The sequence below is a fragment of the Hippopotamus amphibius genome, chromosome 9 (assembly GCF_030028045.1).
Source record: "Hippopotamus amphibius kiboko isolate mHipAmp2 chromosome 9, mHipAmp2.hap2, whole genome shotgun sequence".
Taxonomy (NCBI): domain Eukaryota; kingdom Metazoa; phylum Chordata; class Mammalia; order Artiodactyla; family Hippopotamidae; genus Hippopotamus; species Hippopotamus amphibius.
Window position 1 is genome coordinate 122,067,648 of NC_080194.1, and position 27,369 is coordinate 122,095,016.

The 27,369-nt window shown below is 58.0% G+C and overlaps 3 protein-coding genes across 29 annotated transcripts in view; 1 reads left to right on the forward strand and 2 right to left on the reverse strand.

Annotated features, from left to right (window-relative positions):
* Positions 1 to 2,514: 2,514 nt before the first annotated feature.
* Positions 2,515 to 12,251, reverse strand: PTX4 (pentraxin 4). Of its 12 annotated transcripts, XM_057747458.1 has the most exons (6): positions 11,650 to 12,251; positions 10,407 to 10,474; positions 8,168 to 8,438; positions 6,952 to 7,585; positions 4,684 to 5,005; positions 2,515 to 3,407 (listed from the first exon to the last, which is right to left on the reverse strand). In XM_057747458.1, the coding sequence occupies exons 1-6, from the start codon at positions 11,761 to 11,763 to the stop codon at positions 3,269 to 3,271; spliced, it is 1,548 nt and encodes a 515-aa protein (XP_057603441.1). In that variant the 5' UTR covers positions 11,764 to 12,251; the 3' UTR covers positions 2,515 to 3,268. The 12 variants fall into 12 exon arrangements, with proteins under 12 accessions (XP_057603441.1, XP_057603437.1, XP_057603446.1 ...); XM_057747454.1 differs by lacking the exon at positions 2,515 to 3,407 and having other exon boundaries at positions 3,463 to 5,005; positions 11,837 to 12,251; XM_057747463.1 differs by lacking the exon at positions 2,515 to 3,407 and having other exon boundaries at positions 3,463 to 5,005; positions 10,281 to 10,474; positions 11,837 to 12,251.
* A 150-nt stretch (positions 12,252 to 12,401) lies between these two features.
* TELO2 (telomere maintenance 2) lies at positions 12,402 to 27,202 on the forward strand. Of its 8 annotated transcripts, none has more exons than XM_057747598.1 (21): positions 12,402 to 12,770; positions 13,522 to 13,862; positions 14,429 to 14,706; positions 16,556 to 16,624; positions 16,845 to 16,992; positions 18,420 to 18,522; positions 18,696 to 18,764; positions 18,946 to 19,087; positions 19,181 to 19,317; positions 19,805 to 19,884; positions 19,986 to 20,087; positions 20,302 to 20,390; positions 20,492 to 20,583; positions 20,777 to 20,893; positions 21,003 to 21,074; positions 22,238 to 22,402; positions 22,798 to 22,889; positions 23,497 to 23,596; positions 23,772 to 23,836; positions 24,052 to 24,167; positions 24,928 to 27,202. In XM_057747598.1, exons 2-21 carry the CDS (start codon positions 13,528 to 13,530, stop codon positions 25,032 to 25,034), a joined length of 2,478 nt encoding a protein of 825 aa, XP_057603581.1. In that variant the 5' UTR covers positions 12,402 to 12,770; positions 13,522 to 13,527; the 3' UTR covers positions 25,035 to 27,202. The 8 variants fall into 8 exon arrangements, with proteins under 8 accessions (XP_057603581.1, XP_057603580.1, XP_057603585.1 ...); XM_057747597.1 differs by having other exon boundaries at positions 13,527 to 13,862; XM_057747602.1 differs by having other exon boundaries at positions 13,527 to 13,862; positions 24,100 to 24,167.
* The window catches only part of IFT140 (intraflagellar transport 140), a 72,710-nt gene continuing 71,385 nt past the window's right edge, over positions 26,045 to 27,369 (reverse strand). For all 9 annotated transcript variants that reach the window (XM_057747592.1, XM_057747589.1, XM_057747590.1 and 6 more), the window contains one exon: positions 26,045 to 26,251. In XM_057747592.1, coding sequence (XP_057603575.1) covers positions 26,045 to 26,251 — 207 coding nt within the window. The remainder of the gene's footprint in view (positions 26,252 to 27,369) is intronic.

Genomic DNA, 27,369 nt, shown 5'->3' on the forward strand with positions numbered 1-27,369 from the left:
TGTTAGCATCTGAATCTAGGGTAAATAAATATGGCGTGCAATGTGTTCCTCTTGTAACTTTTTTCTTTAAATTTGAAGCTTTTCCAAATAAAAAGATTTTAGGGACTTCCCTGGTGGCACAGTGGTTAAATCTGCCTGTTAATTCAGGGAACACGGGTTCGATCCCTGGTCCAGGATGATGGACCAGGGTCCACGGAGCAAAACAACTAAGCCCGCAAGCCACAACTACTGAAGTCTGTGCCCTAAAGCCCGTTCACTGCAATGAAGAGTAGCCCCTTGCTCGCTGCAACTAGAGAAAGCCTGTGTGCAGCAACAAAGACCCAACACAGCCAAAAAAAAAAAATTTTTTTTTAGAAGTTCTTTATAGGCTCTTCTCCTACGTTTCAAAATAAAACCAAAACTGAAACCAAAATAAGAGGAAGAAAGCCCAACAGGATTGTGAGTTTTCCCCAGATCACTGTGCAGCAATGTTTTGAAAATACTAAGAACAATGTTATTTCAGAAAAGGGGTTTTCTCATTAGTGTGACCTGGCTTTGCCCTTTCAAGGGATGGTGACAAGCACATGATGGCCCTGTCTGTGGAGGATGGCCTGGGGTCTGTGGAGTGAAGCTGGCTCAGGCCCCGAGGAGCTGGAGCAGCAGGGGTGGGCCCAAGCTGGTATGACTGAACTGAGTGGACCAGTGTGGTTTGCATGACACCACCCAGGCAGGAGGAGAGCTGCACGGAGCGATGGGGAAGTGAGAACAGTCCTGGGGATGAGGGGTCATGCTGGGGAGGCCCCTCTGGATCCTTTTGTCCTCCCCACCCAGGAACGCAGCAGAGGCAGGTCAAAGGTGGGATTGATGGGACTCGAGGTGGATGAGGCTCACATCGCTCACCCAGCAGGGATGGTGGATCATGTGAGATGCATGCTTGGATTCCCCTGCTCAAAACCTGGATGGGCTTCCCTTGACAGAACACAGACTCCTCAGCTGGACAGGCTGGCCCTTCCCAAATTCCTAGGGACCTGAGCTCCCATCAAGCTCCCCTCTAAGCCCTTTCCCAGGCTGCTCTGCCCTCTTGGAGAGCCCCATCCCCACGAAGCACCCAGGTGCAATGCGGCAGGCAGTCCACAGCCATGCTGCCTCTGCCAAATTCTGTTTTAGGGTCTGTGAACACTTGGAAGAAATGCTGCTGTGAATGTGAAATATCTTGGGTCCCTCATGGCGTTATAAGCACCCGAAAGTGGGGGAGGGTGGGAAATACCCTGCATGGTCTTTTAATGCGGGGGACCCACCTGTCCCTCGAGAAACACTTCCTAATCAAATTAACAGTCTTCCCGCCAAAAGATGGCATTTCTCCCTCCTCAACAGTGGAGTGTGATGGAGCAAGGGCTCCAGAAAAGGTCAGAGGAGCCTGGGGAAGAGGATGCTTTGAGAAGGGCGGCTCTCCATGAAGATGGACGCGTCCTGGGGAAGTGCCAGGGGAAGCAGAAGCCCGTGATTCTGGGGCCTTCCCGTGGCCACCCAGGGGGGTTTCCAGACCTAGGATGCATCTCTTGACCTTGACTCATGGACCAGGGGCGGGGGGTGCGGGGGGGAGAAGGCGGCTGGCCAAGTCTTTGAGTTGAAGGCCTGGCATCACCAGGGCCACAGACAGCTTTACAGAGATGGGAGTGCTGCTGAGACCCCATGGACTGATTTCAGGCCCCTCTTCAAGGAGCGGTGATTGCTGGCCACCTCCTCTCAGCAGAGCTGAAACCAGGGCCCCTCGCAGTTCCGTTGGATCTCTCTAGTTTGCTTCCTCACTTTGAAAATGGGTTGGAGTAGGTGGACTCTAAGAACCAGGCCTGTTTCCAAACTCAGTGATTGTATGCTTTTCCCACAGACAGAGGGATGTCCCCACAGCCTCCACCACACTCCCCAGAACACTGCTCTTTTCTGCGCCCACAGACTAACTTTCTGCTTCTGTGATCTTGTAGGGATTAATTTACAGGCCAGGGAATTCCCCACACCTGTTCTAATTGTCAATGCATTTTTTTTAACCTGCCACGATTCAAAATTCTAAAAAAAAAAAAAAAATTGTCCAAAAGAACAGGGACTTCCCTGGTAGTTCAGTGGCTAAGAATCTGTCTTGCAATGCAGGGGACGCTGGTTCGATCCCTGGTCAGGGAACTAAGATCCCACATCCCACAGGGCAACTAAGCCACAACTAGAGAGCCTGGGTGCTGCAACTACAGAGCCCCCACGCTCTGGAGCCTGCTCACCACAACTAGAGAGAAGCCCACACAAACAAAGAAAATCCCTCATTCTACAACTAAGATCCAATGCAGCCAAAAAATTAAAAAAAAAAAAAAAAAAAGAATATCCAGTGCTGGCAAGAACGTGGAGGAATGGGAACCGTCGTAGAGGGCTGGTGGGAATGTAAAATAATGCACCACTTTGGAAAACAATTTGGCGGTTTCTTTGAAAGTTTAAACATGATTCTATCATACAACCCAGCAATTCCACAGCTAGGTGTCCACTCAAGAGAAACAGAAGCATACGTCTACACAAGCACTCACACAAGAACAGGTGTGGGAAGACATTCTGGAACCTTTCTGAAACCTTGAAAATGTTGAAGTATGTGGGCCGAGCGATGGGATTCAGAATGTCCTGCTTGAGCAGTGGAGGAGCTGAGGGTGCGGGGCGTGGAGACTAATATCACCCTGTTTGGTCCTGAAGGATGGCTGGTTAGCCAAAGACGGGTAAGATTCCTCAGAGGAGGAACAACCTAAGACAGGCACAGCCGCAGAGGGGCCAACAGGGGTGGTGCATAGAGCCTTTCTTATATCACCCTGTTTGGCCCTGGAGGATGACTGGTTAGCCAGAGACGGGTAAGATTCCTCAAGGGAGGAACAACCTAAGACAGGCACAGTCGCAGAGGGGCCAACACGGGTGGGGCACAGACCCCTAATATCTGAGAGAGGTCTCCTGCCCCCAGGGCTGTTTTGCTCTCCACCCCCAGCTCAAATCCACACCTGCTCAACTCGGACCCAGGAAGTAAACAAAGATAATTGCCTCAGTCATGTGAGGCCTTTGATTGTTTATGAGTGTAACCTGAGAATGTAAGCCCACGAACTCAATAAAAGCAGCCTGGGATGAGTCAGCGGGGCTCTTGATCCGAGAGGTCTTGAGCCCCCCGGTCCCACTTTTCTCTTCAGTCTGTGTCTGTGTCTTCTTCAAGCTTGCGGCACCCGTCACTCACCTGGAGTCGCCGAGCTGGTCTCGGCAAACAGGCACAGCAGCTTCATTCACAAGAGCCCCCAACTGGAAACCACCCAAGTTTCCATTGACCGATGAGTACACAAAACATGGTCCATTTCAACAGAAGATCGTTCAGACATTCAAAGGAACGCAGCACTGACACAGCTACAACATGGATGACCCTGGAAAACACGATGCTCAGTGAAAGAAGCCAGACACCAAGGACCACACAGTTAATGAGTCCATTTATGTGAAATATCCAGAGCAGGCAGATCCACAGAAATGGAAAGCAGGTGAGTGGGTGCAGAGCTGGGGAAGGGGCTGGATGGGCAAAGGAGTGACCCCTAACAGGCATGATTTCTTGGGGAGGTGGTCATTGGAAATGTTCTAAAACTGGATCATGGTGATGGTTGCACACTTGGCAAATTTATAAAAAAAATATTTGAACTCTACACTTAAAATGGGTGAATTTCGCAGTATATAAAATATACCCCAATACAATTGCTTTAAAAGCATTGCCCACCCGTCCTTAATGTGTGTTTCTGAGCAGCTTGCTCCCTCTGCAGGCTCCCTCTGCAGGCCTCTGTGGCCTCACCGGCTGCCACAGAAACTTGATGGAATCCCTAGGGTAAAGGAGCTGTGGGGCCAGGAAATGGACTCCCCAGCCCTTCTCGTGAGAGAGAGTGGAACAAGGAGAAACTTTCACAAGCCACATGGAGAGAGGACCACAGCAGCTAATGCAAGGAAAATAAGAGCTCTTCAGGAGCCCAAACCCATACCCAAGGAGAGGCAGTGCTGGAGTCCAGCTCTGCCACGTGGCGAGTTGAGTCATGTCGAAATGACATCCTACTCCGGGGGGGGAGGGGTGTAATAAGGTCTCAGCGAGGGAAAGAATGCATTTCTGGGGATCACCTTGAGCCTGGCTCTGCCTGTGGGCCCTCCCCCCACCCCAAGGAACGCCTGCATCCTATGTTAGAGGGCAGGTGTGCCTGGCCCGGGTCAGAGACAGCAGCCTGCTCCTCAGTCTGGGTGGGGGGCCCTCTATGGAGTGTGCTGGGGTCAGGGGTGGCTGAGCATGGCTGAAGACTTGCTCCTCCCGCCGGCCCACCATGTGAGCACAGCTGCTGTGTAGACAGGCCTCAGGGACAGAGCTGTAGGCAGGTACAGTTCACCCTCTGCACAAATCCGCCTACCGATGTGGCATTGGCCAGTGTTAGGATGGCGCCCGTTGGAAGCTCCTTCCCAGTGGCCAGGTTTGAAACCTCCCCAGGGATCAGCACCCGATCCCATATGGCCAGGCCTGCTATGCTCCCCACGAAGGCCTCAGAGCCATCAAATCCACCCCCCACGCTATCTTGCTCCTGGCCGACCACGAGGGACCCTCCCGGAGGAATCTCATAGCCCTCCCTAAAGCGGGAGCCGGTGGCCACTAGCCTTCGGTCCATGTGGAGCCAGTACCTGCCCAGGATGGATGTCCAGATGACACACACATGGTGCCACTGGCCGTCCAGCAGTGGCTGGAGGGGCAGCTCCCTGAAGGCTGGGTCTCCAATCACAAAGTGGATGGAACCGGGGGCCAGGGAATCGCGCCCGTGCAGAACCAGCTTGTTGTCATTTTCTTCCGTGGCATAGGAGAGGAGGGTGCCCAGGTGGCCCGAGGCTGTGCGGACCCAGCTGCAGATGGACAGAGCCTGTAGACCCGTGAGGAAGCCAGGGCGGAGGAAGACCACATTCGCGGTGGAGGCATTCGGGAAGATGAGCGCATGGCCCACGTTGCAAACTAGAAATAGAGCGGGGAGAGTCAGCTTGCACCGTGAGGGGCAGCTGCTCACTTGTCCTCAAGTGATGAGCCCCATCTTACAGGTGAGAGGACTGAGAACCAGGACACCTGGCTGAGCCGTGCTCCTCACCAGCAGGGAGCCCTGGATGCGTGTCCTGTGGCTGCTGGAACAAATCCCCACAAACACAGTGGCTCAAAACAACACAAATTTAGGGACTTCCTTGGTGGTCCAGTGGTTAAGACTGCGCTCCCAGTGCAGGGGGCCCAGGTTTGATCCTCAGTCAGGGAACTAAGTCCCACATGCGTGCGGCAATTAAGAGTTTGCATGCCACAACTAAGGAGCCCACGAACTGCAACTAAGACCCGGCACAAGCAAATAAATAAATAAATAAAATTTAAAAAAACCAAAAAACAAACAAACAACAGCACAAATTTAGTCTCTCACAGTCTGGAGGTCAGAAGTCCCTGCAGGACTCCCTGGGCTTAAAATCACAGTGTGGGCGGGGCTGGTTCCTCTGGAGGCTAGGGAGAAGCTCTTTGCTGCCCTCCGACCTCTGCTACTACTCTCACATCTGTCCCTGGCACTGAGCCTCCTGTCTCCCTCTCATAAGGACCCTGTGATGACACTGGTCCACATGGGATAATCCAGCACCAGCTCCATCTCAAAATCCTTCATCACACCAGAAAGTCCTCCTGCCATGTGAGGTGACACATCCACAGGGACCAGGACGTGGACATCTTTGGGGGCATCCTGCTGACCAGACTTCTTGCCACATCTGCTTGATGGATGGGAGGGCGGGGCAGGCGTGGGGCACCCAGCCTGAGGCTGGGAGCGGAGCCAGGGAACTTGCATTTCTAGCCCACCGGCCCCTTGGGTTCTGGGGTAGAGGGCGTCCTGTGGCCAGCCCCCATCTCCTTTCTTCACCTGGGAGCTCTCGTCATAATCTAGGGCAGTGGTCCTCAACTGGAGATGACTGTACCCCTGGGGGACATCTAGTGACGTCTGCAGATGATTTTGGTTGTCAGAACTTCGGGGGTCCCCAAACCTACAGCCCCCCCTTTCCCAGGATCCCTGGTGGTTCCCTCCAGGTCAGCCTGTCAGCCCTGTCTTACTGGCGAGGCCCCTAGAATCACGCACATGGGGAGGGACCTCCTTCAGATCAATGGGCCCTGGGGGCTGCAAAGCCAGACAGGGAGCAGCCCAGTCACAGCTGAAAGTTCGAGCTGAGTGGGCATCCAGCGGGTGGAGGCTGGGGATGCTGCTGAACACCCTTCCGTGCCCCGGACGCCTCCGCAACTAGGGACAACCCGACCCCAGATGCCAGGACAGAAACCCTAACCTGGAGATCAGAAGTGGCAAAGCAGAGGGACTTCCCTGGTGGTCCAGTGGTAAAGAATATGCCTTCTAATGCAGCGGATGTGGGTTCGATCCCTGGTCGGGGAACTAAGATCCCACATGCCATGGGGCAAATAAGCCTGTGCTCTCTAGAGTCCGTGTGCCACAGAGAGAAGCCCATGTGCTGCAACTAAGACCAAATAAATAAACATATTTTTTAAAAAGTGGCAAAGCAGAACCGGCTTTGCAAAAACCTGGGGGCCTTCACGGGTAGCCACAGACCCCATGGGGTGCTGGTGGGTCCAGGGCCCTGCAGAGAGGGTTCCTGCTGGCAATAGCTGAGGACATCTGTGGGACCCCGCCAGCTCTGACCAGGCTGATCACTAGCTCTCAGTGGGCATTTACTGCCCGCAGGCAGCACCCCACTCCTGTGTGCATCTGGTGGCCTGAACTACAGGCAGATTCCTTTCTTCGAGGTTGGGGTGTGGGGGGTGTAAAGCAGTGTCTTTTCCACCCAGCCTGGGGAGAAGTCTTGGAGGGGACTGGAGGCCTAAGGAGGCACCAGAGGGAAAGTGGACACTGATGGGGGAGGGCAGGTTGTGGTGCTTACTCTCTTCTGGGCTCTCGCTGGGCCATGCCCGCTGGATGCCTGGGCCTGGGGGCTCCTGCGCCCCCTGGAGACGGCAAGCAAAGTCCAGAGGTGGGTCCCCAGGCTCGGGCAGAGCTCTGGATGCCTGCCTGTCCCCCTGCAGCTTTGGAGAGCTCGGTCTCGATGGCCTAGGCAGGGCTGGGGTCACACTCGGGGCGACGGTTCCAGTGCTTGCCACCTGCAGCCGCCCCTCGAGAGTGGCCAGCCTGGCGCCCTGGTTCTGGACGAGGGGTGTCAGGCGAGCCAGCGCATCCTGCAGGGCCCGCACGTCCAGGGCCAGGCCGGAGAGGGTGTCCCTCTGTGTCTCCTGCTCCTTCCTCTCCTGGGCGCGCTGCCTGCTCCTCTCGCTGAGGGCGGCACCCAAGGCCAGCAGCCTGTGGTCTACCTTCCGGCCTCTGCGCTGCGTCTTCCGCACCCAGGTCTTGAGGTGGTCCAGGTCACCCTGCACGGTGGCCTGTGATTGGTTGAGCGCCAGGCAAACGGCATGGCTCTCGCGGGCCAGGCTCTGGAACCGGGCCTCAATATCGAAGGACAGGTTGTAGTTGCTGGCGATGCCCTGCAGGTGCGTTAGGGTCACCTCTTGGAACCTCCGAAACTGTGGAGAGGACACAGGCAGCCTCAGGGATTTGATTCTCAGCCCAGCAGCCCCCGCGGTCCAAGCTCACAGCAGTGGGGACACCCCCAGGTCTGCGCTACAGGGGGTGAGGGCACCACAGGCTGCTCCCATCCTGCCCCACGCCCCTCCACCCTTAGGGTCCTATCCACCAGCAAGATGGGCTTCCTGTGTGGGGGCATCAAAGTGGGGAGTGCTTGGGGCAGCCCTGATGTCTGCAGGGTGCCAGGGAACTGGCCACAGACCCACACAGGAGTCTTGGAGGACCTGAGACCTGGAGCCCCCGTGCCCAGCAGGCCGGCCCCAATGCCCCAGCACACCTGCAGCTACACTCCTTGGGGGTCTCCCCAATCCTGCCCACCCTCAGCTGGCTTGTCTTCAGAACGATCCCTACCAAACCTATTTTGCTATTTCAACCAGAGGTGAAAACAGCTGATAAGAACTGCAAACGCCACGCTGAGCCCACAGAGCGCAGAAGTTTACCACTGTTTCTATAACATCTGTGCTTCATCTGCTGTTAATTAAAAAAAAAAATCTACTGCCCCAAACGGTGGGTATACTCACTTGCTCTTCTAGTCTACGGAGCCTCTCGAAAAATGGTTTTCTTTGCCCCACAGGGGCAGTTTCTTGCGACGAAGCCCCATGTAGATATATGGGCACAAAAATGAGAAAGAAAGGCAGGGTTTTCCTGCCTGTGCAGCCCATTCTGAGGAGTGAGAGGTGCCGCAACTGCAGAAGTTGTCTGTTTGGAGCTCCCATCTCCCCCATGCTCGCCCACCTCTCCCGGGCAGTGGTTTTCCTTCTTCCTCTCTGGCTGGGAGTCAGGTACCTCCTGCTACCTTAATGAAAGGCATTCACTCTGGAGACTTGGAGGTTCCCAAGGACACAAGCTTAAAACAGATGAAAACAGCTTCTTTGGAAAATAACTTTACTGGGTGAAAGCCCTGGTCCAGCTGGCTCAGAGGCAGATGGGGGCGATTGTTTTAGCAGGCGCACACAGACTCATGTCCCCACCAGAGAAGTCGAAGCAGGACATGGACCCCGGCGGGGGCCGGGGAGTCCTTAGAGCCAAGTCTGCAGTAGCACCCAGTGGCCCCTCTCGTGGACAAAGCAAAGGAAACCGGATTGGGAGCCACCCTCATTTGTCTTGGGGCCCAGGTTGCATAGTGGGCTGAGTGGGAGGTCCCAGTCCTAACCCTGGTGCCTGTGAACGGGAGTTTATTTGGAAAAAGGGTTTTGCAGATGAAATTGAGGATTTTGAGATGAGGTCATCTTGGATTATCTGTATGAGTCCTATACCCAAGGATGTGTCCTTCTGAGACAGAGAGAAAGACATGTGGAGACGGCCATGTGAAGCCGGAGGCTGAGGTTGAGGTGAAGCTGTCCCAGAAACACTAGGAGCTGGGCGGGGCAGGAAGGACCCTCACCAGGAGCCTTCGGAGAGAATGTGGTCCTGCTGACACCTTGATCTTGGATTTCTGGCCTCCAGAGCTACAAGGGGAAAATGCTGCTGTGTTAACCTCCCCTGTTTGTGGTCATTGGTTACAGCAGCCCCAGGAAACAAATACAAGCTGTCTGTCTAAGTAAACAGGGGGCAGGGGACCTCGTTCTAGGGCCAGGTCCATGGACAGTTGTGACCCAGTGAGGGGAGCAGGATAAAACCGTGGTCAAGACCCAGACACAGTTAAAGAAGGTGGCTGTGCACAGAGCTGGTCTCCTCTTTCCACAAGAGTCACTTCGATGGCAGCAAAGGAACAAAGCCTGAAGGAGCCACAGGGCAAGGAGAAAAGGTGCGGTAACTGACCAAGTGGAGCAGAGAGAGCAGCAGAGGGGACCTCAAGGGCCAGGGAGTATGTCAGTGTCCTGGGGCTGCTGCATCTGATGACCACCTGGGGGTGGGGTGGGAGTAGTAATTCATTCTCCTCTGGCTCTGGAGGCTGGAAGTCTGAGATCAAGGTGTCAGCAGGACCACAGTCCATCTGAAGGCTTCTGGGGCGGACCCTTCCTGCCCCAAGACCTGCTGTTCCTGTGGCAGCATCACCCAATCTCGGCCTCTGGCTTCACACAGGCTTCTCCCCTGTGTGTCTCTCCTCTTCTGTTTAACAAGGACACCAGTCATTGGATTTAAGGCCCACCTGGATAACCCAGGGTGATTTTTTTAAAAATATTTATTTATTTATTTTGGCTGTGCCGGATCTTAGTTGTGGCATGCAGAATCTTCGATGAGGCATGCAAAGTCTTAGTTGCAGCGTGCGGGATCTAGTTCCCTGACCAGGGATCAAATCTGGGTTGGGATTCTCCCCTGCATTGGGAGCTTGGAGTCCCAACTACTGGACCACCAGGGAAGTCCCATGATTACATGTTGAAATGGTAATATTTTGGATGGATTGGGTTAAATAAAATACACTACTAAAGTTAACTTCACCTGTTTCCTTTTACCTTTTTAGTATGGCTATAAAATATTATATGAGGCTCACATCATACTTTGATTGGACAGGGTTGCCCTGGAGAAAGACTTGGGTCTGTAGGCTCCTGGACACAGAGACAGGGGCTTTCCTTTCAATCTCTTTCATCATCCATTCTTTTAAAAACATAATTTAGTGGAAATTACACATATTATAAAATTCACTCATTTTAAGGATAATGCTAACAACAAGGTATTGAAATAAATGTCTACCTATTGGATGGCGGGAGCCTGAGGATTCTGCCAGCTTCTGGAAAGCAGCAGCCACAGCAAGGCACCTGCCCCAGGCTGGAGAAGCGGGGGAGCGTCTTCAGCCCCAGGCGGAAAATCTGCACTTACCCACAGCATGGGGAAGAGCTTCTCTGCACCCCACCAAATAAGCTCTGGTCCACTGGAGAGACAGAAACCTGCCCAAACAGAAAAGGAACTGGGAAACAATGTAAAGGGCCAAGAAAAGGCTCAAAGTGTTCTAAATAATACCCTCAGGAAGACAAGAAAAGCTTTTTGTCCACAAGGCAAGAAAAGAATGCTATGAAAAAAGAACCAGAAAGGGAGGAATTGCTCTTAGAAATGAAAACTACGATTTTCAAAAATACCAAAAAAGTAATAAAATGACTAAATAAAAAAATAAAATGCAAATAAATAAATATACCAGAAAAGCTAAAAGGCAAAGTTAAAGCAATGGGTCAGAAAGAAGGCAAAAAGGCAAGGAGAAAAGGAGAGAAAACATTGGCTTGAGATCAACCTGATGAAAAGAAACTGCAGAGAGTGAGACTACAGGAAACAGGTGAAGAAATTTTAGCAAGATAATCCAGGAAGATGCTGCAGAGCCAGCATTTCAAGACCGTTTGGAGAGGCAGGGCCAAGGACCAGGGCAGACTCCAAAGCTCATCTTGCCAAGTGTCAGACACCACAGATGAGAAGATCCTAAAAGTGTCCAAAGATAAGAACCTGGTCAGGTGACAAGGATTGAGACTTTCCCCAGAGGACTGTCGGCAACCTCAGCAGCAAAGCTGGCTGCCCAAAACAGGAGCAAACCTCAATTTTAATTTAAAACTGACCAGAGTGGCTGGTTAACTCAGATGGTTAGAGGATGGTGCTGATAAAATTGTGCATCCACCTCAAATGTTAATCGACTTGGAGCAAAGAATAAAGGCATTTTTCCGATATGCAAAGGCTTAAGAAACTTATCCTCTGTGCATGGTCTCTTCAGAAGTGACAGGATTCAGGAAAATGCGGGGATGGAAGAGGGAGGAGGCCGCTGTAGGAACCGGGAGTGAGGGCTTTAGTCCAGAAGCGGCCTGGGAGGAGTTCGCGGAGAGTCCCAGCAAGGCATCATCCTCCGCTCCCCGCTCCCTCGCACCCACATCCAACCCATCTGGTCCAGCCCTGGTCAGCCTCTTCTCACCACCTGGCCCACGGCTGTCCTTGCACCCGGACACCCCTCTGGGTTTCCTGAATCCGCGGTTGCCCCCTACCGTTCATTCTCCTAACTGCACGCAGGGTGGATCTTTTAAAAGGAGGGTGAGCTTGGTCACTTATTTTCTTACTCTGCCTCATTTTTCTGCCTCATTTTTCTTACCATTATTTGCCATCTGACATGCTGTACGTGTACTTTATTTGCCCCCTTGACGTGTGAACAGGAACTTTGCTTCATTCTCTGCCCTGGAAGAGTGCTTGCCGCCGCAGCAGGCATTTAGTTAATGTATGCTGAATGAATAAATGTTTTCCATGTCTCCCCTCAACAGCCTTCTGGGCTGAAATAGTACCTCCTTGCGAAGTCTTCCCAAATCGCTCCCCAAGGTCGCCATAGGACGTTCTGCCAAGACGGAAGGTCCCATAACTGCGCTGTGCATAGTCAGGTGGCTATCGAGTCCTTGACAGGTGGACAGTGCGACCAAGGAGCTGACCCGGTGGCTGGTGGCTACTGTGCTGAACGGTGCAGCACCCGTCCCAGGACACTCATCAATACCCGAAATCACACCAGCTGTGACTTCATCTTAGTCTGTGGTGCGTTTCCCTGCAAAGGCCGCAGCCTGGGGAGGGAGGGCCCTGCCTCGGGGCGGTCGGTGCTCAGCAGGAGTTGGTGGAGGCGCGCGCGTGTGGGCTCAGGAGAGAGCTGGGGCTCTCGAGCGCGGGAAGGGCGGGAGGAGGTCCCTCCGGGAAGACCGGCACGGAGGCAGAGGGAAGCCAGGCGGGCGCAGAGACGCTCGACTCCGAGCCGCGCGCTGCGCAGCCCCTCGCACACTGCCCCGCCCACCAGGGAAGCGCCCACTCGGGCCACGCCCCCATGTGCGCCACGCCTCCTCTAGCTTAGGCGCAGATGCGGCCGCTGGCACAGCGCGTCTTCCGGCTCGCAGGTTCGCAACAGATTCGTCACTAGAGACCCGCGGGGACTGGCGCCACAGGCTCAAAAAATTCAGCGGCAGCTCTTCCCGGGCCGGGAGAACTTTTGCTCTGTGGCCGCGTGCGCTGGGCCGCGAAACAAGCGCTGAGCTGGGCCTCGGCGGCCGTGGCGAATCGGCGACGGATCGGCCTTGGCGGAGCGAGCTGGGCCAGAGAGCGCCTCGGAGCCCGGCGGACCCGGCGGGTGTGCGCTTCCTCGTGACCCCGGCCCGTCCGAAGGTCCCGCCCGTCCCGATACCCCCTCCCGTCCCGACACCCTGTCCTGTCCCCGAGGACCCCTGCCCGCCGCGCCATTAGGTGGGCTCCGGGCGCACGCCGAGGAGAGGGCGTGGGCCGGGCGATCGCTAGCCGGTCTGCACGCCCTGAGAGGGAGCCCGCGTGGACCGGGCTGGGCGGGGAGGTCCAGGCTCGTGGGGACACTTTTTGAGCCCCTAGTGGATCCCGATCTAGTGGCTGAGTGCACTGGTAACAGATAGGTGCCTACGTAATGTCGCTTGTGCTGCAGGGACGCCCGACCCGAAGTAAATGCTCCTTGCAGATGGTTTTGGTTTCTGGGAAGAAAGGGAGCTTGACAAGGTGAAGCCCAGGTGGACGCGTCAGGGAGTTAGAAGTGGTGATGGGTCTCCCAACCTCAGCACTCTTGACGCTGGGGTTTGGATACTACTCTGTGTGGGGGCCGGCCTGCATATATGGGATATATGAGGTGTTTACCAGCATCCCTGGCCTTTACCACCCACTAGAGGCAGAGTAGCACCCCCAGGCGTGACCTCTGAAGGTGTCTCCAGACACAGGTTCCTGGGGCTGGTTGCTCTACTGCAGAGGGTACTATGGAAGCCTCAGACCATGAAACGGCTCTCAGTGGAGAAAGTGACAGATGCTGGCCGGAGGGAAAGGACCCTGCTGAGCGAGGACAGCGGGGGTGAGAAGGACCAGGGCAGGAGGGTGGGCTTTTTCAGAGTATGTGAGAAGTGCTTCCTTATCTGAGATAGTCCCACGTGGACCGTGGCGGCTCCCTGGACTTCCTTTCTCACATGCCTTTCCTGTGAAGTCCAGGATGGATCCAGAGGTCTCTGCCACCCGGCTCACCGTCCAGGACGCTGTTCACATGCTTTCATCTTCTGAGGATGGGGACTGCATCTTCTCCACGCTGGGGTCCCTGAAGCGGTATCTTGGTGAAACGGAGAACCCAGCCCTCCCTGAGGAGCAGGAGGAGTTTGTCAGGATCCACTTTTCCACTTTTCTCAGATGTTTGGTTGGCAAGCTGAGCCCTGACTGGCTGGAGCTGCTGCCTGACGGCCAGTTGGAGGAGCTGTGGGCCAGCTTCTTCCTGGAGGGCCCTGCTGACCAAGCCTTCCTGGTGCTGATGGAATCCATTGAGGGTGCTGCCAGGTGAGTGGGGCTGGGCCTGGTTATGGGGTCACTTGTATAAAACCTGAAGGATTTTGAACCAATGAGTTCTCCAAATTCTGTGGGAATTCAGCATCCTGAAAGGTGAGAGAATAAAACTTGTGCATGTCTGAGCACTGAATTAAAAGTGGGTTGTGTTAATCCCTGCAATGGGAAGACCCTAGCCTTCTGTACTGCCATGTGGGTGAGGGGGCAGCAGGAGTGTTTGCATCTGGGCTTAGGTGGTCCATGTAGGCAGTGGGCGTGGCCATCCTCCTGGGGCCCCTTCCTTCACTCTGTGGCCCCCAGCCCTGGGTGAGGCCCCCCAGCCCTGGGTGAGGCACCCCAGCGAACTCACTCCCTCAACATCAAGCACACCATGGTTCTTCCGTGGATGCTGTGTCATTGCAAAGCTGGGTTTTCAGTGGCTGCTGTGGAAGTCAGTGGGAAGCAGGACAGGCGGGAGAGTGGTGTGTCCAGTGATTCCCAGGCGGGGAAGCTGCGAGGAGCCTGGCAGGTGCTCACACCCCCATAGGAAGCAAGGCTGTTTACACCTCCGCTTGGTTCAGCCCCAGCTTCCGTCTGATGAAGATGGCGCAGCTGCTGGCCAGGTTCCTGAGTGCAGGCAGGATGGCTGCTGTAATGGAGGGGCAGTGTCGGCAGCAGCGGGGGCCGGCCTTCCCCCTGCTCCAGGAGACGCTTCTCACCAAGGTGGTGGGCCTGCCTGATCGCCTGGGCAACCGTCTGCAGCAGGAGAACCTGGCCGCGTTCTTCCCTCAGAACTACTTCCCTCTGCTAGGCGAGGAGGTCCTGCGGGTGCTGCAGGTGGTTGTGGACTCTCTCCGAGGTGAGGGCCCCTCTTCTAACAGCTGCCTCGGGTCTTCATCCCCTTCCTCCCTCCCTCTCAGGCCTCTGGGGACTTTGCCATCCCTGGGCAGTGCCATCGGCGGGTCAGACGTTATCGCCTGCCTGGGGCGGCAGCCACCCATCTGTGAAGTTTTACCCACAACTTGGCTGCCTTGGAGGTGGAGCTGACCCGTAAGCCCTGCAGTCCTTGGTCAGACATCCTCGAGGCCACTCATTGCCCTGGCCCGCACTCAGAATAAGGGAACGTCTACAGTCTGGACACCTAAGAGCTCTTACTGTGAAGAGGGTCCGTCCAAGGTGGCTGCCAGCCGTGGTGCCTGGTCCTTGTCATCATGGGTGGGGGACCTTGGTGCTCTGGTGTCTGGGGGCGGCGCTGGGGACAGTGTGGGTGGCTTCCCGCCCACCTTTCTGTTAATCACAGTCTCTGGAGCATCAGGAACCTGGCTTCCCTGTGTGTGTTCCAAGAGCCGGGAGAAGGCTGGACAGTAGCAGCCCAAGTGGGATTGGGCGTGGGTATCAGGTCGTGGACAGTGGGCAGACTGGCTGAGCCGCTGCCCTTCCCCCCAGGGAGGCCTAGCCTTCCCTGCACTGCCTCCACCCTGGCCCAAGCCCCTCATCATGGCTGGACTCTTACCACAGCCTCCCACGTGCCCTCCTGTCTTGTCTGAACTGAGCAATTGCGTGATGCAGTTACCACGAGCCAGGCTCAGAACCTTCCAGCAGCTCTGCTCCCGCCTCCTCCCAGCTCTGGACCAGCGGGCGTGTTCCTGCTTGGCCTGGTGCTCTGGCCTTGAGTGCCTCTTCTCAGGTCTGCCTTCCCAGTCACCCTGTTTAGTGTTGCAGCTGCTGCTCTTCCTCACCCTGGAACCTGCCTCCCTCTATGGTGCTCAGAGCGGCCCCGCCCTGTTGTCTGACTCCCCTACCCCCACCCCCAAGTGAGCTGTGGGGCCCGGGCTTGTGCACATAGCCGACCCGGCGCTCAGAGTAGTGACCGATGCTAGTCGGCGGGCGGCCTCTCGGTGTCAAAAGAAACAGACCTACTGTTGTGTCCTTGGGACTGGTGTCGTGCCTGCTTCTCGCAGACCATTCTGCCCTCGTGGACACAGGTCGAGAGGGGTCGCCTGTCTGCCCACAGTTCACTGCACGCAGCGGTGAGTGGCCGCCCTGGGAGATGGCCAGGCAGCATTTGGCAGGGGGCCGCGGCACGAGGTCTGCTGTGTGGGGCGCCCTTGCTGCCCCCCTGCTGTTTCCCCCTAGCGTTACTGTCTTGGGTGAGGGAACCACGCGGGGGGAGGCTCGCGCCTGCGTTTCTCCAGCCCGAGCCCCTGCTCTGGCTGGGAGAGGCCACCCGCCTGGGGGTCCTGAACGTGTCTGGAACTCATCTCCTTCGCCCTGTGAGTGGCTGCTTTGAATTCCATCTTGGCAGGATCCCAAACTCCCATCTTTAGATCGCGGATACTGGGTTTCCATCGCGCATGGGGCGTCTGTCTCCTGGTTGGTCCCGTCACCCCGGTTCTGCTGGGGCAGCTACGGCTGCCCCCCACTCCTTGTTCCTCCATCCTCGTCTCCCCACTGCGACACTCAGACCCCTCCGACTGGGCTCCTCTCTGCCGCCTCCTCCCTGGCGCCCCCACAGTGGTGCCTACTTTGTAGGATCACTGTGAACACAACCCTTTTTAAACGGGTTGGAAACGATGCTGCTGGGGTTGGAATTAGACTGAATGAGTTGGTGATTTTACAGTGTGGGGTCCGCCTGCCCAGGAACAGGTTTGTCCCCACTCGGCCAGGTGCGTGTTGATGGCCTTACTGCCTTCTCCTTCCTGTCCCAGGTGGCCTGGACTGCTCCGTCTCCTTCCTGTCTCAGGTCCTGGGGAAAGCCTGCGTCCACGGGAGACAGAGTGAGTGTTCGCATCATGCGAGAAGCTGTGGCACGTCCTGGGAGGGGTGAGCTGTGCGGATCCCTTGTTGGGGAGTTGCTGCAATCCCCTCACCTGGGCCTGTCCCTGCTGGGCCCCTGGGCGGGCACTTGGCTGTGTGATGGGTGGGCCTGTGGACACTGTGCAGACACTGGACGCCCCAGGGCCCCCGGGCTCAGGACCCCTGTGTGCTTCCCCTTAGAGGAGGTCCTGGGGGTGCTGGTGCCCCGGCTGACAGCGCTCACCCAAGGCAACTGCCTCTGGCAGCGGGTCTGCTGGCGTCTGGTGGAGCATGTGCCTGACCGGGCCTTGGAGGCCGTGCTGAAGGGGCTTGTGGAGGCCACCCCTGGGTAAGAAGCAAAGCATCCTTCCTGCTGCAAACACTTCTCTCTCAGGAGGCTGGGTGATGGGGGTCCAGACAACACCTCGCCTGCCCGTCTGTGTGGGATGGGCGGTGGCCCCTCTGCCTGGTGTCTGGTCCTTTCATAAGGGTTTGGCTGTGTGAACGCCCATCCTTCCCACTCCTGACGGCCAGGCCGGGCCCCCCAATTTGCACCTGGTTGGACCGAGATGGAGGGTGCGGCTTCTCTGCAGCCTGAGGGTTCCTGTTCTCAAATAACGCAAATTGTGCCAAAGGGTATGTGGGGAATGCAGCTTCCTCCCGCTCCATGGCTGTGCCCAGCAGCTCTCATGGAAGCTACGGTCCACATTGACCTGGAGGCCATCTCTACAGTCTTTCCGTTCTCCAGCGGGGCAGTGGTGATTCCTGTGTGCATGTCTGTCTCTGTTCCATGTGCAAGGGGGTCTGCGGGCCAAGTTCCCGGAAGGGCAGTGCTGGATCGCTTAGTTGTCATCCACATGCCTTCAGACGATCTCCCTGCATGAGGGCCCTGTTTCTCTGCCGAAGACGTTTCCTCCATGTTTGACTTCACATTTCATTGATTCTGGCTGAGAGTGTGTGTCTTGAAGGTGTCACGAACTGCCTGTGCGAAGGCTTCTCGTGGGTGGGGGCCCCACCTTAACACAGGCCCGGGTCTTTCCCGACCATGCCGCTGGTCTGGCTTCTCTGAGATGTCCTAACCTAATCGCCACGTGAGCCCTGCACACCATGGGTCGCTGGGTGGGGCTCAGCCTTCTCCGTCACCGGGGCTGTCGTGTTCTCTGCCCCAAGGCTGGTGGTTGGTCAGGTTGCCTGGATCTTTCTCCTTGACTTTATCAGTTTTCTTGTTTTTTTCTTTTTCTTTTAACATTCACATCTTTGACCGGGTAGAGTTTTGAGGGATGAAGAGGGGAACACAGCCTCACCTGCTTCCGTGTTGGCAGGAGGGTGTGTTGGGCTCTCGCTCGCTGAAGGAAGCAAGAGTCTCTTAGTCTAGATCAGGGTCTGAAGACTATGGCCTTTGAGTCAAATGTGGCTCACTCGGTGTTCTCATAAGCAAAATTTTATTGTCAAATAGCCACGCTCAGCCGTGTACCTACCTGCCGTGGCTGCTCCTGGCTGCAGCGTCTCTGCAGAGCCCAGTGGCCCGTAAGCCTGGCCCTTCACAGAGAAAGCTGGCTGCCCTGGTCTAGACGGAGCTTTTCACCTGGACTGGTCAGGGCAGACAGGGGATGTCCTCTTGTGTCCAGGGCCGGGCTCCCTGCTTTCCATATTTCCTGGGAGGAGAGAGAGTCAGGACTGACTCAGAGCTGAAGCACCTGCTTGGCTCCCCGGTGGTTAGCATGGAGCCCAGGGTCCAGCAGTCGTGCTTTTCCCTGACCCTGCCGTGCCTCACAGGCCCGACGTCCTCTCACGGCTATTGGGCAACCTGGTGACAAAGAGTAAGAAGGCCCAGTTTGTGATGACCCGGAAGCTGCTGTTCCTGCAGTATAGCTGCACGGTGAGGGTGCCGGCTGGGGGTGGTGGCTGCGGCAGACGAGGCTGGAGCAGTGCTCGGCTGCCCTGGACGTGTCGCTGTCCTTCAGCCCAGACCCGTCCTGCTCCTGGGCTCCCCGGGCTGGGCGGGCGGAGTCTGTCTGGCAGATGGTGACAGGACGCCCGGCTCTGTCGCAGACGCCCATGCTGCAGAGCCTGCTGGGCTACCTGGCCATGGACAGCCAGCGGCGCCCGCTCCTCGTGCAGGTAAGTGCTGCCCACGCAGGTAAGGGACCCTCAGTCCCCGTGGGGAGAGTGTTCTTGCCTGGGGTGGAAGGTGCTGGCCGGAGCCTCCCTGGGGCTGTGGGGACACAGGCACCGAGGCCCATAGGTCCCGGGCTGCGGTGGGGAGGGGGCTGTCTGACAGGCCGAGCCTGCTGCCCACCAGGTGCTGAAGGAGCTCCTGGAGGTGTGGGGCAGCAGCAGCGCCATCCGCCACGCGCCCCTGGTGCAGCAGTGCTACATCAGCAAAGCTGTCCTCGTCTGCCTGGTGCACCTGGGGGAGGCGGAGCTCCGGGGCAGCCGGGACGGTGAGCATGCAGTGGGCGCCCCGTCCCTGCCCCCACCCCGGGTGCTCTACACCCCCCACCCTTAGCTCAGCCTGTGTGCCTCGGTGCTTCCAGAGTTGCTGGCCAGCCTGATGGAGGGAGTGAAGAGCCGCCTGGACAGCAGCCTACCCGCCGTGCGCCGCTTGGGCATGATCGTGGCCGAGGTGGCCAGCGCCCGGATCCACCCCGAGGGGCCTCCCCTCAAGTTCCAGGTGAGCGAGGGCTGTGCCCGCGATGCTCTCCCTAAGATGCGTCACTCCTGCCGTGATGTCACCCTGCCTGTCTGGGTCCAGGCCCACGGAGCATCTGTGCTGGGTGTCCAGTTGGCCCTGGAGGCCCTGCTGAGGCCGCGGCTGGGAGGGGAGTGGAGGCGCAACCTCTCAGCTGGCACCTGATCCCGTGCCCCCAGGTGGATTCTCTTGACAGGACTCTCCGGATACCTCTCCATCTGCTGAGTCCTCTGGGATGCCCTTGGACATGGTGCCACATCTGCTCTATGTCTGGGGGATTCCCGGGCCCTCCAGCCTCCAGCTCCCCCAGTGCCACCCTCCACAGAGGGGGAAGCCTGGACAGTTGCTCTTGAAAGGCCACCGCCTACCAGAGGCTGGCAGTGCAGACTGCAGGCTGTGATGGGAGGTCCTCGGAGGGGCCCAGCTGTGCCGCACCTCTCCCAGCCAACTCAGCTTGTCTGCGTTGCAGTACGAAGAGGACGAACTGACCCGCGAGATGCTGGCCTTGGCCACGCCCCGGCCCACAGCTGATGGCCCCTCGGAGGCAGGGTGAGGGTCTCCATGTCCACGGTCCCCGCCCTCGGGAAGCCTGGGTTCTGGGACGAGAGACTCGTGGAGCAGCCCTGAGGGCTCCTTCTCTGTCCCCAAAGCCCATCTGTTGCTGTAGTCAGTGGAGAGACTCCTGACAGAGAGACCGTGGATGGCAGTGGCCCCCAGGCTGGGCCTGAGGGCATCGACTCCGAGCTAGACAGGTAGGGGCAGCCCCTCGAGGGAGAGCACGAGGGCCCTGGGGGACCTGCCTCGGGGTGGGCCCTTCTGTGCCAGCTCCCTCGGTTGCGTGAGTCTTCCTCCCACATGGAAATCAGCCTGCAGGGCTCTCAGCCCGGCAGCCCTTCCCGAAGCTTCAGGGACTGGGGGTGAGTCGCAGGTGACCGGCGGGTCTGCGTGTCTGTGCTTCTTCCTCAGCGATGACGAGTTTGTCCCCTACGACATGTCGGGGGACGGGGAGTGGAGGAGCAGCAAGGCGCCGGCCTATGTGCGGGACTGCGTGGAAGGTGTGCCCCATTGCCCGCCACCCCACCCCCTTCCTCCATCCCGGGCTTCCCCCCCGCCCCCCGAGCTCCACCTCACTCAGGCGTCCATGGGTTCTGTGCAGCTCTGACCACGTCCGAGGACTGGGAGCGCTGGGAGGCAGCCCTGCGGGCCCTTGAGGGGCTGGTCTTCAGGAGCCCTGCTGCCACTCGGGAGGTGAGCACGTGAGGGCCTGGCTGTCAGGGTCGAGGGAGGGGCGACAGCTTGGCAGGGGTGCGTGTCCTCAGGGAGTCCTGTCTGGCTTGTGTGGGCCTTGGCGGAGAGGCCTCTGCTGGGGTGGAGGGCGGAGGGCATGGCCCGGGCTCCCTGAGGTGAGCCCCTTCTGTGTGCACCCTGACCCTATGTGCAGGTGAGCGTGGAGCTGGCCAAGGTGCTGCTGCACCTGGAGGAGAAGACAGCTGTGACGGGGTTCGAGGGGCTGCGCCAGAGGGCCCTGGTAGCTGTCACAGTCACAGACCCAGCGAGGGTGAGTCCCCGCAGCTGAATGGAGCCGGGTCGTGTCCCCAGCAGGGGCAGTGCTGGGGCCCTGCCTCCGGGGTCATGGCCCTCAGAGGCCTCTCGTCCCCCCGGCCTAGGTGGCGGAGTACCTGACCACACAGTTCTATGCCCTCAACTACAGCCTCCGGCAGCGCATGGACATCTTGGACGTAAGTGCCTGGGCCTCTGTCCCACTCATCAGGGTTGGACTGGAAATGCCTAGTGCAAAGCCCCTGGACGGGGAGCAGCCATTTGCCAGAATTTACATGGACGAGACCACAGGTCTCCCCGAGTCCCTTGCTGCCAGACCTGAGAGGCTGGGACCAGCGTCTGATGTTTTCTCAACAGAGCACAGGCTTCAGGGGCTGCATTCTTTGTTTTAAATAACAGCTTTATTGAGATGTGATGCACACACCATAAAATTCATAGTTTTAAGATAAGTAAAATGTAGTGTGTTCACACAGTGGAATATTACTTGGCCTTAAAAAGGAAGGAAATTCAGATATTATGCTCAGTGAAATAAGCCAGACGCAAAAGGACAAACAGGTGCAATTCTACTTGCATGAGGTCCCTGCAGCCGTCAGATTCATAGAGACAGAAAGTAAATGGTGGGCGCCAGGGGCTGGGGGAGGGGTGTGGAGTCAGAGTTTAATGAGACAGAGGTTCAGTTTGGGAGGATGAAAAGGTTCTGGAGGTGCTAGTGGTGATGGTGGCTCCGTGAGTTTACCTGGTGCCGCAGAGCTGTGTACTGAACAGCGGTTACTGTGGTGAACACCATGCCACATGCGTTTGTCACAGTGACACAACAGAGTAAGACGCCGCTGAAGAGAAGTTCAGTATTTCTATGTTTACAGTTCAGGGGCGTCTGGTACTTTCCTGATGTTGTGTGACTGTCATGTCCACCTGCTTTCAGGACGTCCCGTGTCACCTTCTAAAGAACCCATGACACTCCCTCCCTGCCCCCCAGCCCCTCAGTCAGTCAGGCTGTCTCTGCATCTGCACGTCCTGGGTGCTTCCTAGAAACGAGGTTGTACATGTGGCGTGTGGCCTCTGGGTCCAGCTCTGTCCACGTGTGGCCGGGCCGGGACTTCCTTCCTTTTTCCCGAGAGGTGGGGGTGGCGGGACTGGATGGGCTTTGGGAGAAGTGACTGAAGGCACAGGCTCATCAGCAGGGAGCATGCCCACCTCCCTCTTGTCCCCGCACAAAGCAAAGGGAGCCCGGGAGACTCAAACTGACTTGGCTTTCGAGGGCACCCAGTTCATCTTGAAATTTGGAAACTGTCGTCCCTCCCCAGCGGGATGGCGGCTTCCCGGGGTCTCTCCTCTCCTCCAGGTCCTGACTCTGGCTGCCCAGGAGCTGTCTCGGCCTAAGCGCCTCGGGAAGGCTCCCCAGCGGGCCTCCCCGGAGCCTGGCTCCCAGCCCTGCGGCGTCATGGCCCCGGCCTGGCGGGCAGTGGTGGAGGAGCGCATCAGACGCCAGACCCGGAGGTTCTCCAAGGTCAGCCAGGCCCTGGGGCGGCCTTGTTGGCAGACCTCGGCCTGTGAAGTGAGGGTTCTGAGTGATGCTGTAGGGAATTAGGTTGAAGTGGCTTTAAAACGTGAATGCAGATGTGGGTGTGAAAACAGCCTCAAGGGTTCTTCAACAGCAACGGCTGTCCTGGCGTGTGCTGGGTCGTTGGGGTCCCTCCAGGCCAGGGCTGAAAGCTGCTCCCCTGGGATGTTGGGCCATGTCTGGAGACATTCTTGGTTGTCATGGTGGAGGGAGGGGTGAGGGAGGTGCCCGCCCCTCTGGTGCTCAGGACTACCCTTCCCGAGTGTCCCCGGCTTGAGGTCCCCAGGCAGTGCTGTGCCCTGTGGCCGACCTGGCGCCTTGTGAGCACATGAGTTTTGCAGGGCTCTGTGGGGCAGGCACCAGCCGCCAGCACCAACGAATTCAACTCGGTGGCTGGCTACTTCTTCTTCCCCCTCCTTCAACATTTCGACAGGTGAGTGAGTTTTCTGGAGCCCTGTGGTTCGGGGAACAGGAGCCCTGGCACCCGTGGGTGGGAGGGTCCCCAGGTCGGGGGCTAAGGTGGGGTTTGGGCTCAGAGGGGTCAGGACCTCGGCTGTGATTGTTTGTAGCTTAAATCAGGGGACGTGAGGACGTTAGGCATCAGGGTCTCCATTACAGATGCTAAGTTCACGGCGGGGGCTGGGGTCAGAGCCTTGCTCTGGTGCCTTGACCAGGTGTGCTCTGCCGTCCCTACACACCACCTCGTCCCGCATCAGCCTGAGCGGGGTACAGACGTCCCCCGACTGTTGCCACACAGGGTGCGAGGCTCTGGGGACAGAGGAAAGGGCCTGGAGCCCTTTGCTGCTGAGGCCCTGCAGGCAGTGGCCCTGCTTCCTGACCCAGGCCCGGGCTTGACCAGGCGGCCTTGCAAAGTGACAGGGCATCTGTCCAATGCCTTTTCCTTGTGGCTCTGGGCGCCATGTGGGGACGAGCAGTGAGGAGGGGTGTCCGGGGGCTTGGGGTGCCCTCGGTGGCCCAGGAGGTTGGAGAGCTGGCCCTGAGTGCCCGGCCTGCACCACTCACCGGGTTCTGTGTTGTAGGCCTCTGGTGACCTTCGACCTTTTGGGAGATGACCAGTTGGTTCTTGGGAGACTTGCCCACACCTTAGGGGCCCTTATGTACCTGGCTGTGAACACGACGGTGAGCTGGGACCCCATCCCTGGCATTTGACTGCCTGCCTCACGTGGAGTCTGTGCCAGCCTTCTGTCCCCTGTGGGCCTCGTCTCGGAACAGGAGTGTTTGGACCTGAGAGTAGGGTCTGAGGCAGGGACAGCTGGGTGCCAGGACCTTTGCCCACTGTCTTCTGCTGTTTCAGGTGGCTATGCCCATGGGCAAGGCCCTACTGGAGTTCGTGTGGGCCCTTCGTTTCCATGGTGACACGTGAGTGGCTGCAGGGCTGAGGGCAGCTGGGCGAGGTGGGGATCCTGAATCCTGCTGGATGTGGGAGCGGGAGGTGGGTGGCGGCTCCCGGGGAAGCTGAGAGGCAGCCTGGCCGGGCGCTCCCCCAGCAGGAAGGGCTGGCAGGGCTCCCCTGGCCTGGGCAGAGAGCACCAGGCTGTGGCTCCTCATGGCTTAGCCTCCCGCCTCCTCGGCAGCTACGTGCGCCGGGGCTTGCTGTCCGCCGTCTCTGCCGTCCTCCTCAGTGTTCCGGCCGAGCGGCTGCTGGCGGACCTGCCAGATGAGCTGCTGGAGGCCCGCTCCTGGCTGGCAGGTGAGCGCGGGGCCGGGCCGAGGTGGTGAGGGGGCAGGAGGCTGGTGCAGCCTGGAGGGGCCAGGGGTTATGAGCGCGTGGGCAGCGCGACCCAGCCCCCGGCCCAGCGGGAGGGTTGTGTGGCTCCCGCCTGTGTGCTGCATCCGCAGTGTGGGTGTGGGGACATGGCCGCCGTCAGGTCACTTCGACTTCGGGGAGTGCTGTAGGGATGGCGTCCAGACCTGGGGCGGCACCTGCTCACGCGGGAAAGCTCCACTCTCAGCAAGGTTACGGGCGTACATGGTGCTGATTGGCGTTTTGCCACGTTTTCTCTGGCAGCCGCCCCTCCACCCACACGTGTTCTTTATAAAACATCTCTGTGGCCAGTATGAGCCCCACCTATGGGCAGTTGAGCCACCACCCTCAGAGCCACACACCCGTGTCCACCCTCAGGGCTCACGGCTCATCTGCATCCACACCGGCAGGCCTGGTGGTTCCAATGGTGACCTTTCTCTCCCTTTCCACCAAGCCCACCCGGCAAGGCTGCCCACAGGCCTCCCACGCTTCTGCAGCCCAGCCCCCCACGTGCATCTGAGCACATCTGCATTCCGTGTGTCTGGATGGCTGTGGGTGCAGGCGCCTCCCCGGCTGGGCTCCCAGCCCCAGGTGCTAAGGAACCTTTGCCGGTGTCTGAGGTGGTTCTGGCGCCCCAGGGCTCATTCAGGAGGCCTCCGATGGGAGCAGCTGAGATGCTTCCGCAATTGCATTTCCGTCTTTGCAGACGTGACTGAGAAGGACCCGGACGAGGACTGTAGGCTGCTGGCGGTGAAGGCGCTGCTGCTTCTGGAGAAGCTCCGAGACAAGCTCCTCCCGCTTGCCTCTCCTTAGCCCCCAACCTGGGAGGCGCATCCCGCTGGAAGAGTGCAGGCTGCGGGCCAGCACGTGGGGTGGTGGTGCAGCTGTTACAGCTCGGCGTGCCTGCGGCTCAGTTCAGACCCTGTGCCTGGGCCTTGGCTCTGCCCCCCACGGACTGGGACTAGGATGTGGCCTCTGGGACTCGGTCTCCAGGATGGCCACTGGGCAAGGAGCAGGGACTGCGGCTCAGTCCAGTGTCTCCGTGCAGCCTGTGGGCGGACCCAAGGCTAGGGCCGCCGGGCCCGGGGCTTCTTAGCAACGTGCCCCCAGTCCTTTCTCACCTAAAGGATGGGGACTTTGAGAACAACAGAACAGGAAGAATAAAAGAGGTGCAGGAGCTCTTTGTGGTTCTCACTCCTGCAGGGAGCTTGGTGCCCAGAGAGGCCCCCTAAAAGGGAGACACGAAAATGGGGGCAGAAAGGGGACATGGGCCTCTGAGAAAATAGACTTTATTTGGAGAATTTCGGCAGCCCGTGGGTGGAGCCTGGGGTGGGAGAGTGTAGGCTCCCCCCACCCTCATCATGGTGCTGCCCCTGATGGCCCCTCGCAGTGGGAGCTGGTGACAAAGGGCATGGCTTAGATGGACAGAGCCTCCAGCTGCAGCCTGGCGCTGACTGCCGTCATCTTGTGTCCTGTGGGAACCAGTCAGATGCACTGCTGGGCAACCCGTGTGGGTGGCTGGGGGGGCAGGAATATGGTGACATCCTCCGTTTCTTAGGCTTTGCGCCCGTACCTGGGGGAACGTCACGGGAGAGATGAACCAATTCCCTTGACTGCAAAGGGGCTGAAACAAAACCCTGCAGGGGCCAGGGACCTGGAAGGGGGGTGGCTTAGAGACACGGCCCCACACGCCCCAAGGAGACCAGCGTGTCTTCCCGCAGCTTGGCCAGTGGACTCAGGCACGAAACTTTAAACCAGCACGCCAGCGCCTGCCACTGGCGATGGCCGGCAGATCCCAGAAGAGCTTGGGCAGCAGCAGGCCCTCAGGGGCCATCCTCCACTTCCTCCATCACCTCTTCATCCATCTCCTTGCGGTCCTCCATGCTGTCGCGGTGCGTCCGCTCAGGCACGATGCGTGTCGGCGGGATGCCCAGGCCCTGGTGCACAGCGTCCACGGTGCGCTGGCTCACGTAGTAGGACATGTTGGCAGAGGGCAGTCTCCTCCTCATCTCCTCCAGGTACTTGTAGGCCTGGGGCACACAGAACAGCCGTAACTGGTCAGCGCACCATGGGAACAAGGGGCCCACCGTGGAGGCAGAGTGGGCAGGGGAGGGACGCCTTTGGTAAAGGGGCTCAGGTGGCCTCCCGGACTTCCCAAGCTTTGGCGGCATCTGTGGGCAGCGTGGCTCAGGCCCTGGAGGTCGGTGCTGTGAGCTCCCCCGGGGGGTCCTGTGGGTAGCCCATTACCGGGACCCTGTGTGTCTGGGGATCACGCTGCCTGGAGAGCCCGCGCCCAGCCCCCCAGATTTACACGGGGAGACCCTGAGGGAAGGATGGATTCACGTCTCCCGTCTGTTTCGCTCACTCTGGGGTGTGTGCTTGTCAGGCCGGAGGGCTGGCAGCAACAGAAAAACAGTTTGTCTTGTGTATCTTGACCAGGCACCCAATTTACCCCAGTTAATGTGGCCTGAGGTAGGAAGTCGTGTGTGTGTGTGTGTGTGTGTCTGTGTGTGTGTGTGTGTGTGTGTGTGTGTGTGTGGTGTGTGTGTTCCTTGGCCCGGGGCTGGTGAACTATGGGATTGTCAGTGGTTTTCCTGTAGGACTTCCTCTGGTCCTACCAGTGGGAATGCAGGGCCTGGGGGCTGCACAGCAGCTCGGGGCTGGGTCTGAGGCAGGACGGGCGTGCTTACACCTGCTCTACCTGCCTGCACTCCCCGCCCCCCCACCTGCTTAAACCTGCTCCACCTGCTCACCCACAGGGAGGGTCACACACAAGCACGAGGGGCTGGAACAGGGCCTCACGTGGCTTCTACAGGTACACTGAGTATCAATTCAGAATGTGAACAAGATTTCCAGGAGCTTTTTGACTTTATGAGGAAATAATGATCCCATCTGAGCATCTCTTACAGATGATACAATTTTAGAATGATCTTATTACAGACAGATATAATTGATATAAACAATAAAAATCATAAAGATAAGTGGTGTTTGGAGGGATGGGGAATGCAACATGCAATACCCGGGAGGCCTCCAGTGATGGGAGGAGACACCCAGGCACTGGGGATACCCCTTGGTGTCTGCGGAGTACGGCTGTGAGCCAGGTGCCCTGTGGGGCACACAGGACACAGGTACAAGGAGGACCAGGCCA

What these genes read in the sequence shown, in the direction of transcription:
- PTX4 (XM_057747453.1), bottom strand. Translation starts at nt 11,763, where the DNA reads ATGCCTGCTGCGGCGGCAAGCACTCTTCCAGGGCAGAGAATGAAGCAA. An exon ending in AGCTCTTCCCCATGCTGTGG is followed by an intron (nt 8,439 to 10,406) that starts GTAAGTGCAGAT and finishes TCATTAAGGTAG; the next exon opens with CAGGAGGTACCTGACTCCCA. An exon ending in CAGCGAGAGCCCAGAAGAGA is followed by an intron (nt 5,006 to 6,951) that starts GTAAGCACCACA and finishes CTCTATTTCTAG; the next exon opens with TTTGCAACGTGGGCCATGCG.
- TELO2 (XM_057747598.1), top strand. Translation starts at nt 13,528, where the DNA reads ATGGATCCAGAGGTCTCTGCCACCCGGCTCACCGTCCAGGACGCTGTT. An exon ending in GCCCTGCTGCCACTCGGGAG is followed by an intron (nt 20,584 to 20,776) that starts GTGAGCACGTGA and finishes CCCTATGTGCAG; the next exon opens with GTGAGCGTGGAGCTGGCCAA. An exon ending in GGCCCGCTCCTGGCTGGCAG is followed by an intron (nt 24,168 to 24,927) that starts GTGAGCGCGGGG and finishes CCGTCTTTGCAG; the next exon opens with ACGTGACTGAGAAGGACCCG.